At 33.7% G+C, this 15,952-nt stretch overlaps 1 protein-coding gene across 13 annotated transcripts in view; it reads left to right on the top strand.

Annotated features, from left to right (window-relative positions):
* The window catches only part of SCYL2 (SCY1 like pseudokinase 2), a 70,360-nt gene that overhangs the window by 10,366 nt on the left and 44,042 nt on the right, over nucleotides 1–15,952 (top strand). For 8 of the 13 annotated variants that reach the window (XM_045466373.1, XM_045466376.1, XM_045466374.1 and 5 more), the window contains 2 exons: nucleotides 5,979–6,177; nucleotides 15,371–15,528. In XM_045466373.1, the coding sequence (XP_045322329.1) occupies nucleotides 6,001–6,177; nucleotides 15,371–15,528 (335 nt within the window). In that variant the 5' untranslated portion in view covers nucleotides 5,979–6,000. Of the gene's footprint in view, nucleotides 1–5,975; nucleotides 6,178–15,370; nucleotides 15,529–15,952 lie in introns of those variants that run through there. The other 5 variants (XM_045466378.1, XM_045466380.1, XM_045466381.1 and 2 more) reach the window with 3 other exon arrangements.

Raw genomic sequence — 15,952 nt, forward strand, 5'->3', positions numbered from 1 at the left:
GCAGAGAGAGAGAGGGAGACACAGAATCTGAAACAGGCTTTAGGCTCTGAGCTATCAGCACAGAGCCCGATGAGGGGCTCTAACTCACAAACTGCGAGATTATGACCTGAGCCGAAGCCGGACACTCAACCTACTGAGCCACCCAGGCGCCCCTACATGAATTTGTTTTGAGTGTTAAATCAACCTTGCATTCCTTAGATAAATCTCACTTGGTTATAGGGTTGGGTTTATTGGATTTGATGTGCTAATATTTTGTTAAGGATTTTTGCATGTTGATGAGAAATATTGGTATGCAGTTTTCTTGGGTCATTAGTTGTTGGTATCAGGACAATACTGACTATATAACATGACATGAAAATTGTTCTATGTTCTAGAAGAGCTTGTACATATCTGGTTTTTATTTTTTCCTTAAATATTTGATAGAATTCAACAGGGAAGCCATCTGAGCCTGGAGTATATTTTGTGGTAAAGGTTGTAGTTATGAATTGGATTTCTTTTATGTAGGACTATTCTGAGTTCCTGTTCCTTCTTAAGTCAATTGTTTTGGCTTTCAAGGATTTTTTCCATTTCATCCAAGTTGTTGAATTAATTGGCATAAAGTCATCTATAATACCTTATTGTTTAAAATCTGGGATTTATATAGGATTAGAATCTGTAGGATTTCCTCTATTTTTGATATTGGTCATTTGTGTCTTTAAACATTTTCTTAATGTAGCTAGTGGCTTTTTAAAGCCATAGTTTTTGGCTTCATTGATTTTTCTTTTATTTCTGTAAAATAGAGTGTTACATTAAATTCAATGTGTTTCATTGATTTCTACTCATTATTTTCTTTTTCCTACTTAATTTGAGTTTAGTTTTTTTTTTTTTATTTTTTCCCCTAGCTTTCTAAGATGGAAGGTGACAGCACTAATTTTGGTGTTTTTCCCCCCTCATATAAACATTTAAAGTTGTGTATTTTCCACTAGTCACCAGCTTGCCTACATCCCACAGATTTTTACTTTTCAGTCACCTCAAAGTATTTAAAAATTTCTGTGACTTATTTATTTTAGCCCTTGGGTTATTGAGAAGTATTTAATACATATTTGAGAAGTTCAAATATGTTTTGCATTTTTTTTTAAAAAGATATTTACCTACTACTGATTTCTAGTTTAATTTCATTGTGGTCAAATAATGTATTTTATATTTCAGTAGTTTTACATATGTTGAGATTTGATTTATGGCCAAGAATATAGTTAGTCTTTTTTTTATTTTTTAAAAATTTTTAAATTATTTTTGAGAGAGAGAGAGAGAGAGAGAGCAAGCAGGGAAGGGGCAGAGAGAGGGAGACACAGAATCGGAAGCAGGCTCCAGACTGAGTGCTCAGGACAGAGCTCGAAGCGGGGCTCGAACTCACAGACCGCGAGATCATGACCCGAGCTGTAGTTGGCCGCCTAACTGACAAAGCCACCCAGGAGCCCCAAGAGTATAGTTAGTCTTAATTAATGTTCCATGTACACATGAAAACAAAATGCATTCTGTTCTTGTCAAGTAGGATATTATGAGTCGGTCATGTTGTTTGATAGTGTTGTTTATGTCTTCTATATCCTTACTGATTTTTTTTTTGTCTGCTCAGTCTATGTCCATTTATTTCTGAAAGAGGATCCTTGAAGTCTCTAAGTATAATTATGGATTTGTCTGTTTCTTTCAGTCATTTTTTGCTGTCTTTATTTTAAAGCTCTTATTCAGTATGTACACATTTAAGATTTTATGTTTTCTTGATGAATTGACATCTTTGTTATTATGAAATGTTGCCTATTCTGTTTGTAATTAATATAGCCACTCTTGCTTGGTATATTTTAACATTTTTTCAGTTTTAAGTCATCCTGTAATGTGGACTTTTTTTTTTTTTAATGTTTATTATTTATTTTAAGAGAGACAGCAAGAACGTGCATGAGCTGGGGAGGGGCAGAGAGAGAGAGAGAATCCCAAGCAGGCTCCAGTGTGGGACTTGATCCCACGACCATGAGATTATGACCTGAGCTGAAATCAAGAGTCAGACACTTACCCGACTGAGCCACCTTGACACCCCTGGAGTGGATTTCTTGTTAGCAGTACACAGTTGGGTCTTGCTTTTTAATCTAGTTTGACAGTCTCATCTTTTAATTGGAATTTTAAATCATTTACACTTAATGTAATTATTTATAGGGTCAGATTTAAATCTACTCTCTTGCTATTTGTTTTCTACTTGTTACAGTTGTTCTTTGTTCCTTTCTTCGTCTTTTCCTACATCTTTTTGTATTCATCTTACTTTAGGATTCCATTTTATTTCCATTATTGACTTTTTAGCTGTATCTATTATTTTACTTATTAGTCTAGGATTTAATGTGTTTTTAATTTGCTATAATCTATTTTCAAGTGATGTTATATTACCTGAAATATAATAGAAGAATCTCTCAAATATATACTTCCATTTCTCCTCTCCTATGCTTGTTTTGTTTTGTCATATTTTTTACTTCTACATATACCTATATATATTATATATGTATATATATATAGGTATAATATATATATATAACATATATAGGCATAATATATATATATAGGTATATGTATTTTGTTTTTTTTGCTTTAAATGATCAGTTATCTTTTAAAAATAACTTGAGAAGTTTTTTTATAAACCCACGTAATTTTTATTTCTAGTGTCCTCCATTCTTTTTATGGATTCACATTTCCATCTGGTATCTTTTTCCTTCTGTTTGAAGGACTTCTTTTAATATCTCTTCTAGTGAATATTTGTTGGCAACAAATTCTCTCAGATTTTGTTTTCCTGAAGAAATATTTCACATTTATTTTTGAAAGTTTTTTTTTCCCCTGCCTTATAGAATTCTAGGTTGACAGGTGTTTTTGTTTTTTTTGTTTGTTTTTTTTAGCAGTTTACAGACCTCCATTCAGTTGTTCCCTGGCTTGTATAGTTTCTGATTAGAAGTCTGGGGAAAATTCTTATCTTTTTTCCTTTCTATGTAATTTTCCTGTTCCCTCTGGCTGCTTTTAAGATTTTCTCTTACTGACTTTTAGCTATTTAATATGACTTGTCCAAACATGGTTTTCTGTTTATCCTGCTTGTGGTTTATTGAATTTCTTGACACCTTGTATAGTTTTCATCTAATTCAGAAACATTTTGGCCATTATGCTTTCCAATATTATTTTTCCCTTTTCCTTCTTACTTTTGGGATTCAGTTATATATGTTATACTGTGATATTGTCCCACAGGTCATCGAGACTTTGTTCATTTTTTTTTTCCCCTAGGCTTTTACTCTACCTTCAGGTTTTACTAATTTTTTTTCCTACTTTCTCTAATTTGTTAATCATATCCTCTAAATTTTTTATTTGAAATATTTTACTTTTTATCTCTAGAATTTTCATTTGGGTTTTTAAAAAAAGACTCTATTTTCTTCATTATGTTCATGTTTTCCTTGAAATACTTAGATATGTGATAGATTTTTTTTTTTAAGTTTATTTATTTTGAGAGAGAGTGAGTGAACAGGGGAGGGGCAGATAGAGAAGGAGAGAGAAGATCCCAAGCCGATTCTGTGCTGCCAACACAGAGCCCAATAGGGGGCTCAAACTCACGAACTGTGAGATCATGGCCTGAGCCTAAACCAGGAGTTGGATACTTAACCAACTGAGCCACCCAGGTTCCTTTATGATAGCTTTTTAATGTTTTTAATGTCTATAACCTATCATTTTGGAGGATTTATTGACTGATTTGTTCTTGATTATGAGCACATTTTCTTGCTTCTTGGCAAATCTAATATTTATTGATTGCATGGTGAACATTGTGAATGTTACATTGTTAGGTTTCTGAAATTTTTTTTGTCTTTCTTTCATGAGTATTGGGTTTCATTCTGGTCAGTTAAGTAATTCATGATTAGTTTGATCATTTGAGGCTTACTTTTAGTTTTTTAGGGCAGGTTTAGAGTAGATTTTACTCTGAGAACAGTTTTTCTCACTACTAAGGCATGGTTCTTTTGGGGTTTCTACTGAATGCTTTTGGTTGAGCATTGAGTACTCTACTCTAGCTGGTGAGAAATTAAATGAATTGCAGCCCTGTGTGGACTCTGGAACTATTCAGCTTACAGCTCTCTAGCTGGTCCTTGCCTGACCTGGTGGAGTTTCATACCATGTGTGGGCATCTTAGTGTTCAACAGTGCATCAGATTTCTCCGAAAATTTCTGAGCTCTTTCTTAGCATAGTTTCCTTCTCTCTTTCTCTTTCTTTCTCTCTTGTTCCCTAATTTTCCCCTTTCTCTTTGAAATTGTATCCCAGAAACTCCTAGGCACTTCTGCATCCTTGAACTCCAATTTGTCTCAACTCTTTTTAAAAAAAAAAAAAAAAATTTTTTAACATTTATTTATTTTTGAGACAGAGAGAGACAGAGCATGAACGGGGGAGGGTCAGAGAGAGAGGAAGACACAGAATCCTTAGCAGGGTCCAGGCTCTGAGCTGTCAGCACAGAGCCTGACGTGGGGCTCCAACTCATGAGCTGTGAGATCATGACCTGAGCCGTAGTTGGACGCTTAACCAACTGAGCCGCCAAGGAGCCCCTCTCCTCAACTCTTTAACTCAGCTAGACCGCTGCTTGGAATTCTGCTCTCTACTCTGTGGTTTGCAGTGTACCTCTAGGCAGAAAGCTGGAGCAATCCTGGGGTTCACCTTGTTAGTTTGCTTTCTCATTGGGATTACCTACCTGTGCTGCCTGAAAACATTTATTACATACATTTTGTCCAGCTTCTAGCTGTTTAAGGTAAGAGGATAAATTCAGTCTTTGTTCCTACATCATGGCCAGAAGTGTGTAAAATTTTAAAAATATTTTATGAAGGGTGCCTGGGTGACTCAGTCTGTTAAGCATCTGACTCTTGATTTTGACTCGGGTCATGATCTCACAGTTTATGAGTTGGAGCCCTGCATTGGGCTCCGCACTAACAGGGTAGAGCCTGCTTGGGATTCTCTCTCTGCCCCTCCTTCCCTCTCTCTTTCAAAAATAAATAAATATTAAAAGAAAAAATATTTTATGACTTACTGCTTGTGCATGTTTTACTGTCCTTTTGCCATCAATGCTTTTCTTTTAGAAGATATTCTTGAGTGATTTCATAGGTCAACAGTAGTTATTTTACTTATTATTTTTAAAATTTCTCCAAATGCTTCTCTTTGTCTCTCTTTTTTTTAATGCTTATTTATTTATTTTGAGAGAGAGAGAGTGTACGCAAGCATAAGCTGGGGAGAGGGGCAGAGAGAGGGAGAGAGAGAATCCCAAGCAGGCTCCATGCCCAGCACAGAGCCCAATGTGGGGCTTGATCCTATGACCATGAGATCCTGACCTGAGCTGAAACCAACAGTTGGATGCATAACCAACCAAGCCACCAAGGCGCCTTATATCATTATTATTTTTTATTTTTCTGAAGTTTATTTATTTATTTTTGTAATCTTATACCCAACTTGGGGCTCAAACTTATGACCCCAAGATCAAGAATCACAAGTTCTTGTGACTGAGGCTGCCAGGTGCCCCTCAATGATTATTTTATTAGTGAATGAAACTTGTATCAAATACAAACTTCTTGTTTAGTATAGATAGCATTAGCTCCTTTCAGGTTTTATATGGCTGTTTTTAGTCTGAAGAAAGATTTGGGCCCTCTAATACCCTTAAAGTATTGAGGGTTCATGTTATATAGTTGAACAACATTCATGTCAGCGTCAAGTGTCTTTTCTCTTCCTGGTCTGTGATAATTGAGGTTGAAAGGAACAGTTTGGTTCCTAGATTTAAATTGCATTAGAATGTATTGGGTTCTTTGAAGACAAAACCAACATGTAGCTTTTATACTCGAGAATTGTTTCATTCTCTTTTTGGGGTATATTAAGTTTTCAGACTAAATAATGAATGTTAAGTGCTGAAACAAGTAAAAACAAATGATCAACGTTCCCCCGTTCCCCTGTGTTTCTAGGTAACTACTCAATATTGCAGCCATGGAGTCCATGCTTAATAAGTTAAAGAGTACTGTTACGAAAGTAACAGCTGATGTCACTAGTGCTGTAATGGGAAATCCTGTCACTAGAGAATTTGATGTTGGTCGACACATTGCCAGTGGTGGCAATGGGCTAGCTTGGAAGATTTTCAATGGCACAAAAAAGTCAACAAAACAGGTAAGTTTTAATTCAGAGTCCATTGGCAAAAAATGCACATGTTAATAAGTAGTATAATGTGCATATATGTTTTTATGTTAAGAAATGCCAAAAATAATGGGTTCTTTACTTCTCATTTCCATCTAATGAAGTCATACAAAAATAAACGCTTTTAAACATGCCCTGAATCTCCTGGTTACAAATATATTGTTTGATATATCACCCCATAATGTAATTTAATTTTGATTACTTAATAAAATAAATGTTTCTGCTGAGTAAAGAAGCATATTAGATTTTTAGCAAAGTATTTGTTTTGGAATAAAAATTGTGTTCCTTTTCAAATTTGTCAGTAAGCTACTGGCAAAATACTCAGTTAAATTTTCCAACATTAAATGCATTCTTATTTAGTGCATTCTTATTCCCCGTTTATTTTATATAAAATAAAAGTCTATTTTCTGGAAAATAGACTTCTGTAACATTCTTTTGTGTTTAACTTGATTTTATTATCAGAAGGGGGTACATTTGTGGAATAGTCGGTAAATGTGTTTTGAGATATACTGATTTCAAAGTTATTTTAAAAGTAACTGTTCTTTTAGCAGGGTCATTTGAATGAGTTGTATTTTTATTTTTTATTTTTTAATTTGACTTAAGAGAGCAACAGATGGTTCTCAGAAATGTGGAGGATTGTTAGTGTTAAATTTTACTAACAGTTTTCTGTTGGAATTTTTAAAGGATTGAAAAACCTCCAGGTTTAAAACCTCTGTAGAAATATATTCTTTAAAAATAAAAATTACTGTTTCTAAAAGTACTTTTATTTCTCTACAAGTGAAACATATGGATTGTAAGGCGTTTGGGATTTATTACACATATTTTCCAGTAACTGTCACAATCATACAGTTGTGGATATACATTATTTGTGACTTTTCCAAAATCAGCTTATTTGCCAAACAAGTATATTAAAGACTCAATTGGCTTTGGTTATCCTTTTATGAAGTAGGAACCTTGGTCTTGTGATAGATTGCTGGTATGTGGTATGTATCTGACTGTAAATCTTGTTTTTATTGCCATTTGGTTGGAAGTCTTTAAGTTCAGAGCTGATCTTATCTTAAATGCTGATTGATTTGTCATTTTTCAACATTGTTTTCTCAGTTCACCAAGCTCACTAAAAAATAAGTGGTTTCTGGAGTATTGAATGCTTAAGGTATTAATGAGGCCACGAAGTTATGTAAATGATCAGCCTCCAACACTAGCTTTTATAATCAGTTATATTATTGGCAAATCAAAGAACACCAAATGTACTAAATTTTGCATTATTTATTAAGGATGTAACCTAATAGTGTCTTTGTGCTTAACCGAAAGAGTTTCTAGGTGTTTGTGTTTATATCAGGAGTTCATATGCTGAAATTCTCTGATAATGTTGAAGCTTCTGTTGCTGTTCATAGAACATGAAAACCAGGCACAAATAATAGGTAATTAATTAGATATTGCACAATAATACAGCCATTCTCACTGCTCACTGCCAGAATTGGGTTCTCTTAGGAAACCACTATATCCCCCACCCCCCACACCCAAATTTATTGCTTTGTGGAAAAAGATAGTTTTGGAATGTATTCGTGGTTTTGTGGATGGATCTACATTCTTGGATGTAGTTTTGAATCTTCTTTCTTTACCTCTTTCAAACCTACAGTGTTTTAAACTGAGTATCCTATCTGGACTACTGGCTAGTTCCTTAAGGAATAGCTACATCTGTAACCACTTTGGAGTTGAAGCCTCATTTTAATTTTTCCCTTACTCGAAGTTTTAATTCTTTTTTAGTTATCTCATTTTTTATTAAAAGGGAATCATAGAAGATAGATAATCTGGAGCTGTGCTATCCAGTATGGTAACCACAAGCTACATATGCCTATTACAATTCGTAAAAATTAAATTTGGTTGCAGTAGTCACATTTGGAATGTTCCTTAGCAATATATGGCTAGTACTACCATATTAGACATCGCAGGCATAGAACTTTCTATCATCACAGAAAGTTATGTATGACAGTGTTGATCTTAGAGAAGCCAGGAGAAAAATAATGAAAAGGATATTCTTCTTCGTCTTTTTCCCCCCACATAAAGGGACACTGAGACTGAGAGCTTTTTTTTTTTTTTTTTAAACTCTCGCAGTCTTTTTTCATCTAGCATACAGTGTACTTGATTGCATTTGTGTTTTATAGCAGATTATATGATCTTAAATTTGACTTTGAAGTAAACATCAGGTTAGGTACTAGGGCTAGGAGATTCTCCCTGTGTACTTTTTGCCAAAGTTATTTGAAGTTCACAACAGTACACGATGAATTATAATTTCAGATCATGTACAACTTTTGACTTTTTAACCTAAATGAAGGTTTCTGAGAGGAGTGGAGTAGTAATAAAAGCACCTACAGAACAGATGAAAAAAAGTACATATTTATGAAACCTGGAATGTAGCAAGATAAAAAGAATTGGTAAATAAAAATTTACTTGTGTGCATGGTAACGTCATTGTACATGATTGGACGCCTGTTATTATTATTATTCTGGCTTTATGCTTCCAAAACCAGTTTTTGCTAGTTTTTATTGTTTTTGAAAGATATTCATTGAAGAAACATCTCATAGTGAGTAATTCATGAAGTGCAATGAACAATTCCTAAGAGTTTCAAGAAAAGTGTAAAGTTGATTTTTTTTTTGCAACTAAATAAGGTGTTTAGGCTAGGTTTGTATACAAAATAATTTTGTATGCAAAATTAAGATTTTAAAAAGCTATTATTGGGTAAGCTTAACCAAACACAACTTGTAAACATGTTAAAATGGATAATTAATTATAGCTTCTTAGCATTTGAAGCTACTATTTAGACTTAAATACTATTTATTTTTTACTAGTATTTAGACTAAATACTAGTAATACTAAATGCTAGTAAATACTAAATACTAGTAAAATACTAGTAAATACTAAATGCTAAATTTACTAGTATTTAGACTAAATACTATTTAGTTCCTAACCCTTACTCTTTCTAGAATCTCAATAGAGACGTAAGACATTTCAGGGTGACATTTATGGAATCAAAATTGTGCCTATTTAGAGTTTTAAATATAAATGTATTTTTAAGAACTTATGCAGAACAGTGCACAAATCATGAGCGTATAGCTTGATGAATGTTCATAGTGAGCACACCTGTATAACCAGTATCCAGATCAAGGAAACATTGCTAATATTCATATCTTCTCGTAGTCATTACCTCTCCCCACCTTCTCTCTAGGGGTAACTGCTATATGGTCCTTTGACACTTGAGAGTAACTTTTCCTGTTTTTGAACTTTATTTAAATGGAATCATGGTATATGTGCTCCTGTAGTTTGGCTTCCATTCCTTAAATGTATGTTCATGGGATATATCTATGTTGCTGAACATAGCAGTTTTTCATTAATATATGGGGAACTGCTATGAACATTCTTAATGTGCCATTGGTATATACGACACATTATCTAGACATGGAATTGCTGGGTAATAGTGTTCGTGTTTGTTCAGCGTCAGTTTTTCCAGAGCGGTTGTATCCATCAGCATTTATAGTTTCTTCACATTCCTGCCAAACTTTTTTGTAGTCTTTTTTATTTTAGGCATTCTGAGCAGAGGATCTACTTTTATCTTATTTATTTAATTTATTTTTTAGCGAAGTATAGTTGATACACAATGTTAGATTATTTTCAGGTGTACTACTTAGTGGTTCGACAAATCTATACGTTTTGATGTGCTCACCATAAGTGTTGCTACCATTTGTCACCGCACAATGCTATTTACCATTGACTATATTCCCTATGCTGTACCTTTTATCCCCGTGATTTATTTATTCCATAACTGGAAGCCTGTACCTCCCACTCTTCACTCATTTTGCCCATCTTCTCATCTGGCAACCATTAGTTTGTTCTCTGTATTTATGGGTCTGTTTCTGCTTTTTGTTTGTTTATTCATTTGTTTTGTTTTTTAGATTCCACATATAAGTGAAATCATATGGTATGATTTTCTGGTCTGACTTATTTCACTCCGCATAATACCCTCTAGGTCCATCCATGTTGTCGCAAATGGCAAGATCTCAGGGTCATTTAATTTTTGAAAATTCAGTGAAATATTCCTTACTCCTCTACTTCTGAAACTTTTATGATGTCTGATAGGTAGTTAATTACTGGGCATTGAGTTTGTTCTGCTGTGTTTCTGTTATAACTTTGTAACTGACTTTGTAGTTCTGCAGAGTAGCATGTTTAGGATTAAAATGGTATCTAAATATAGGTGTTCTTTTCAAACATATTCTTATTTCCTTTATAAAGAATATTTATTTTAGAGAGATTTCTGAGATAAATGCCCTTAATTGGATTTCGTTAACTTTTCTAGTTTTTAAATTTTACTTTATTATACAAACCATTAAAGGGAAATCTTTGGCCAAATTATATGTATCAATCATAAGTGAGAAATGGTTGCTTTGTGTACATATATACATATATATATATATATGTATATATATACACATACATATCTCTTAAAAATTGAAGTATCATCACCATCTCTGTTAGGTAAGAATATTATAACTATCAAGGCTGCTATTATATTTAATTTATAATAAAAGCACTATATAAATATAGTTTCTGTCTCACCAGTATACCTTTTACTTCCTTTGAGTAGAAAAATAACTCTACATTTTGAAAAATCTTTCAATTCTACTGTATCAACTTCGGGCATTTATTTTGGGGGAAGATTTTTTTTTTTAAAGAAATATTTTAAAAATATTTTTTAAGTTTATTTATTTATTTCGAGAGAGAGAGAAAGCACAAGCTGGGGAGAGGCAAAGAGGGAGAGAAAAAGAATCCCAAGCAGACTCCATGCTCAGGGCAGATCCTGATGTGGCACTTGAACTCACGAACCATCAGATCATGGCCTAAGCCGATGTTGTATGCTGAACCAAGTGAGCCACCCAGGCACCCCTGGGGGAAGATGTTTTTAAAAAAGAGTGTATATGTGGGTGTGTTTACTGTTGAAACATTCATTTATTACTATTAGGTATTTCTGTTTATTTTGCAAGATTCTCTTGCCAGGAGACTACTCTTAAAATGAATTTAACAACATTTATTAATAGTCTTCTAGTCTCATATTTATGATTATTTTATCCAGTTTTAGAATAGACTTTTTTTTTTTTAAATAAGTCAGCTTTAATCTTATTTTTGTCTTAAAAGTTACATTTGCTGCCCTGTTTCTTTTGCTTTGCTTTGACAGCTGTGTAAGCTTTAAAACACCCTCAGTTAAATGACTCTTCCTATGAAGATAATGAAGATAGACTGATTTTAAAAATATGTAATAAATATTTAACTGATATTCATTATTCTAGCCGCTCTACCAAATGTAGGCTTGGACATAGTCCCTTCCTTACTGCAAAATCTACATTATGTTATACAAATGCCAGTATTCCTGGGTGAGGCTTGCTGATATTGTGTAGGCAAAGGCATAATTAAATTATTATAAAAAGTTAAATGATACTAAATAAAAGTTTTAAATAAAAGAAATGATTGTAGAAAGCTGAAAGTGTTAGCCAAGTTGCTTAGGTCAATAATGACCATAGACTATCTTTAATAATTTTAAGGTGTATATCTTGTTATCTCTGAGTCTTCTTAAATAACAAGTTGTTTTTAATTTAATCTAAATAAAAATTTAAGTTTTGTTTTATCATTTTGAGAAAGGAACATTGTCCCCAAATCATATGAAAAATACAGTGCATGATGGTTGTCACCACTGACCAGTCACAGAAGATCTGTAAAATAGAGATTCACAGGGAATATCTGTGTCTCAGAAACCATCCCTGGTGGCTTTGAGGGATAGGTTACTGGAGGTCATGATTACTATTAGGAAATCCTAGACACATTGGTGTATATCTACTTAGATTTTATTACTTAAGCTGTCTGGTTTTCAGCAAGAGTTCAACTTTGTAGTTAGCAAAGTAGCTTTAAAAAATTATAAATTAGGTTTGTATCAATATGTAGTCTACATTTTGACAAATAGTTTTTTGAGTAGGTTATTTTACGGCCATTTTTTGCTTAAAGATAGGTTGTTGAGAAAAAATACTTTTGAGTAGGTAACTTTCTTTGCCAATCTATTTTAAAGAATATGAAGTGAATAAGTAAACAATAGAGTGCAAAAGATTGTCTTACATTTTGTTTTAGTAATTTTTGTATAAAAAAGAGCCTCAAAATTTAGAGTTAACAGTTGACTCTTAAGTGGAAAATATCCACTTAAGATGCCTTCATCTTTTCTCAGCTTTTCTATATATTTGAAACTTTTCATAATGAAGAGTCAGAAAAGGTTTTAATTTAGGACAATAATGGAAAGCTTCCAGTAACTGCTTATCTTTATTGACCGCCACTGGGTAATAAACATCTGAGTGTCTTCTAGGTGTAAATCCTGTGGTGGATACAGAGATGCTTAAAGCATGGTTTCTTTCTTTTTTTCTTTCTTTTTCTTTTTTTTTTTTTTTTTTTTGTTGGCATGGTTTCTTTAATAAGCTTCTTTGAGAAGCTTGTAATACTTCTAAGGTGAGAGGACTTTAACACAAATGATGTCTTAACAGGGTGGGTAGTGAAGTAGCAGAAGGAGAACATAGAAATTAGGTGATTGTTCTGAAGAAAACGTTTTGATGTGCAGGCTAAGAGTTTTAGGAGATCAGTATGAGGTCTAAGTGTTAGTCACAACTTTGTTGAAACTGGTTAATTTCAATTGATTGGAACAAAGAGAAAATCGTTTTAATATAGTTGATAATCTATTCTGATCTATGTAGAAATCTTTTATCTGTGACCTAAAATAATAAATGAATGTCTGAGGGAGAGAATTTTGTGATGTGTCTTTTTCTCTTGAACTGTAGTGTTTTTCCTTAAGAGTGGTGAAATTGCAAGTGCTCAAAGAGCCATTTCATGTGATCTTTTTTTTAAGGACTCAAAACATCTTGAAAAAATAAACGCATTAAATTAGATGCATTTATAAAATGTGTTATAGCAGAATACTTACTAAAATAAGATTGTGCTCATGAATAGTGAGATAGGAACTTGAACTTCTAGGTCATTTGTTTTTAGTTCAAATTAATATTACATAATGCTCTTAGCTCTTTCTTGATAGTTCTGTGTCTTACAATGATCAAAAGCGCTAAGATTATGTATTTATATATGAGTGCTATTTAAATCTCTTAAACGATTGTTTTCCTGAAGGCATGTGTTATGTTTTACTGGGGTACTCTGTGTTTATTGGCTCTATTATTTCTGGGGAGACAGAATGTGGCCCTTAGAGTTAAAATGACTGGATTCAAATCTTGATGTTACCAATTGTGAGATCTTTAGATAGTACATTTATCTTCTCCACAGTGTCCTCATCTGTGAAGTGAGGGTAATAACTTGTAGAATTATTGTGAAGAATGAAACAATTCCTTAAAAGTACATAAATGCTTTGGGAATGGGATGTTCAAATTGAGTTACTAAATAGTCCCTTTATGTTATCACTTTTCAGAGACTTAATCCTCTAAAACCCTTAACTTATTTGTATACATTTAAGGAGCCTCCGACCTAAAACAAGTTGTGTTTGAGAAATTGATTGGTTTGGGATTCTCCAGTGAATCTCTGTTAGGTAATTAGGTTGCCAGGCTAACTTGTGAAAAACAGTAATCCTAATGTAGCAGAAGTAATGAGGAGAGAACAATAAAATGGAAAGATACTGTCTTAGATATTGGTAGTTGAGCAGTAGTAGGTTTAATTAGAGGTTTTTGAAAGAGATTTCTATAGACATTCTGAAAGTCATTCAAAATCTTGCAAAGAATTTTGGAAAGCTAGCATTGATTCTTTGCTAATTTTGCTTCCAGCTTTATCATTTTTCTTTCCATTTAGGATGGAGATGTAGCATCACTGATGCATTACACAATGGTAATATGTCAACTATTAATACAGCTATTTTTTGAGTGATTTGTTAAGACTGGGTAACTGGATGGGAACTATTTTTCCTTGGATAAGAGAGAAAATGAAAGGAAGAAGATAGTTAAGTACAATATGTGCTTTTAATATTGTAGATAATAAGCTATAAATGATCTCAAAGAGTCACAGTGGGTGAGCAGCTTCCTGTACTCATCCCATTCATTCCCAGTTACTACCCATAAGATGGGGATAGGGTGGAAGGAGAGAGTGAATATAGGTTATTCATACGTAAAAGGTGCTTACAAAATGGGTTTTTGTGTAAACAAGCATTTCCTGACATATATAAGCTTTCTTTCAAAAAGTGATTCAAGATTTTATAGTATACTCCAGGGTTATCATTATGAATAGCATTTTGAATTTTTTTTTAAAAAAAAAATTTTTTTTTTCAACGTTTATTTATTTTTGGGACAGAGAGAGACAGAGCATGAACGGGGGAGGGTCAGAGAGAGAGGGAGACACAGAATCGGAAACAGGCTCCAGGCTCTGAGCCATCAGCCCAGAGCCCGACGTGGGGCTCGAACTCACAGACCGCGAGATCGTGACCTGGCTGAAGTCGGACGCTTAACCGACTGCGCCACCCAGGCGCCCCGCATTTTGAATTTTTAAACATTTTAGCTTTTATTTGAATTCTCTAAATTTTTTTTTTTTTTTTCAACGTTTACTTATTTTTAGGACAGAGAGAGACAGAGCATGAACGGGGGAGGGGCAGAGAGAGAGGGAGACACAGAATCGGAAACAGGCTCCAGGCTCTGAGCCATCAGCCCAGAGCCCGACGTGGGGCTCGAACTCACAGACCGCGAGATCGTGACCTGGCTGAAGTCGGACGCTTAACCGACTGCGCCACCCAGGCGCCCCGCATTTTGAATTTTTAAACATTTTAGCTTTTATTTGAATTCTCGTTAAATAAGAGATTACTACATAGGATATAACCCATTACATGCACCTTTTGTGTACCAGAGTTCAAAGATGGAGATTTTCCTATGTTCTCCTTAGATGAGGGTTCTGGGTCTAATACGTTTAAAAACATTTAGATTTACTAATCATGAAGAAACCCAACTTTTTGATATCAGGAAAGTATTACAGTGGTGCTATAATTTCTATGACATTAGATTTTAGTTATTTCTGTTTGTAGACTATTGTGACACTCGGGTAAAGTTTTATTACTTCTATATACTCTTGATTAAAATTAGATACACTATTCTTTTATTAGGAAGTGGCTGTTTTTGTCTTTGATAAAAAGCTGATTGACAAATATCAAAAATTTGAAAAGGATCAAATCATCGATTCTCTAAAACGAGGAGTCCAACAGTTAACTCGATTACGACACCCTCGACTTCTTACTGTCCAGCATCCTTTAGAAGAGTCCAGGTAAATTTTTATAAAAACTTCCATAAAAGACTTGTTTTGAACAAATACTTAAAAATAATTTTATATTTAAATTCTGTCTGTACGGCATGCTATCAGTGACAAATTCTTATAAACTGAGTGTTGAGCTCTTAGGGATTTACTATTTCCCTAAAATTTACTTGTATATTATGTGTATTTACCTCTTTGGAATTTTCTTCACATTTGCCATCAATCTGTATTTGCTTACTTTGTGCTCAGCACTGCAGTAGTCAAAGTGGAAGATCCAGAAGGATAGCATACAGTCCCTGCCTGAAAGTAGCTCTCCTTGCTAATTTGCTAGAATTTTTTGTATTCTTTGCATTTATTCCATATTTGCAGGCTATTTTTATGTATGTTTCAGGTACTCTTCTAGACATTTAACTTTCTGATATGCTCAGCATATCAG

Source organism: Leopardus geoffroyi, chromosome B4 (genome assembly GCF_018350155.1).
Source record: "Leopardus geoffroyi isolate Oge1 chromosome B4, O.geoffroyi_Oge1_pat1.0, whole genome shotgun sequence".
Lineage (NCBI taxonomy): Eukaryota > Metazoa > Chordata > Mammalia > Carnivora > Felidae > Leopardus > Leopardus geoffroyi.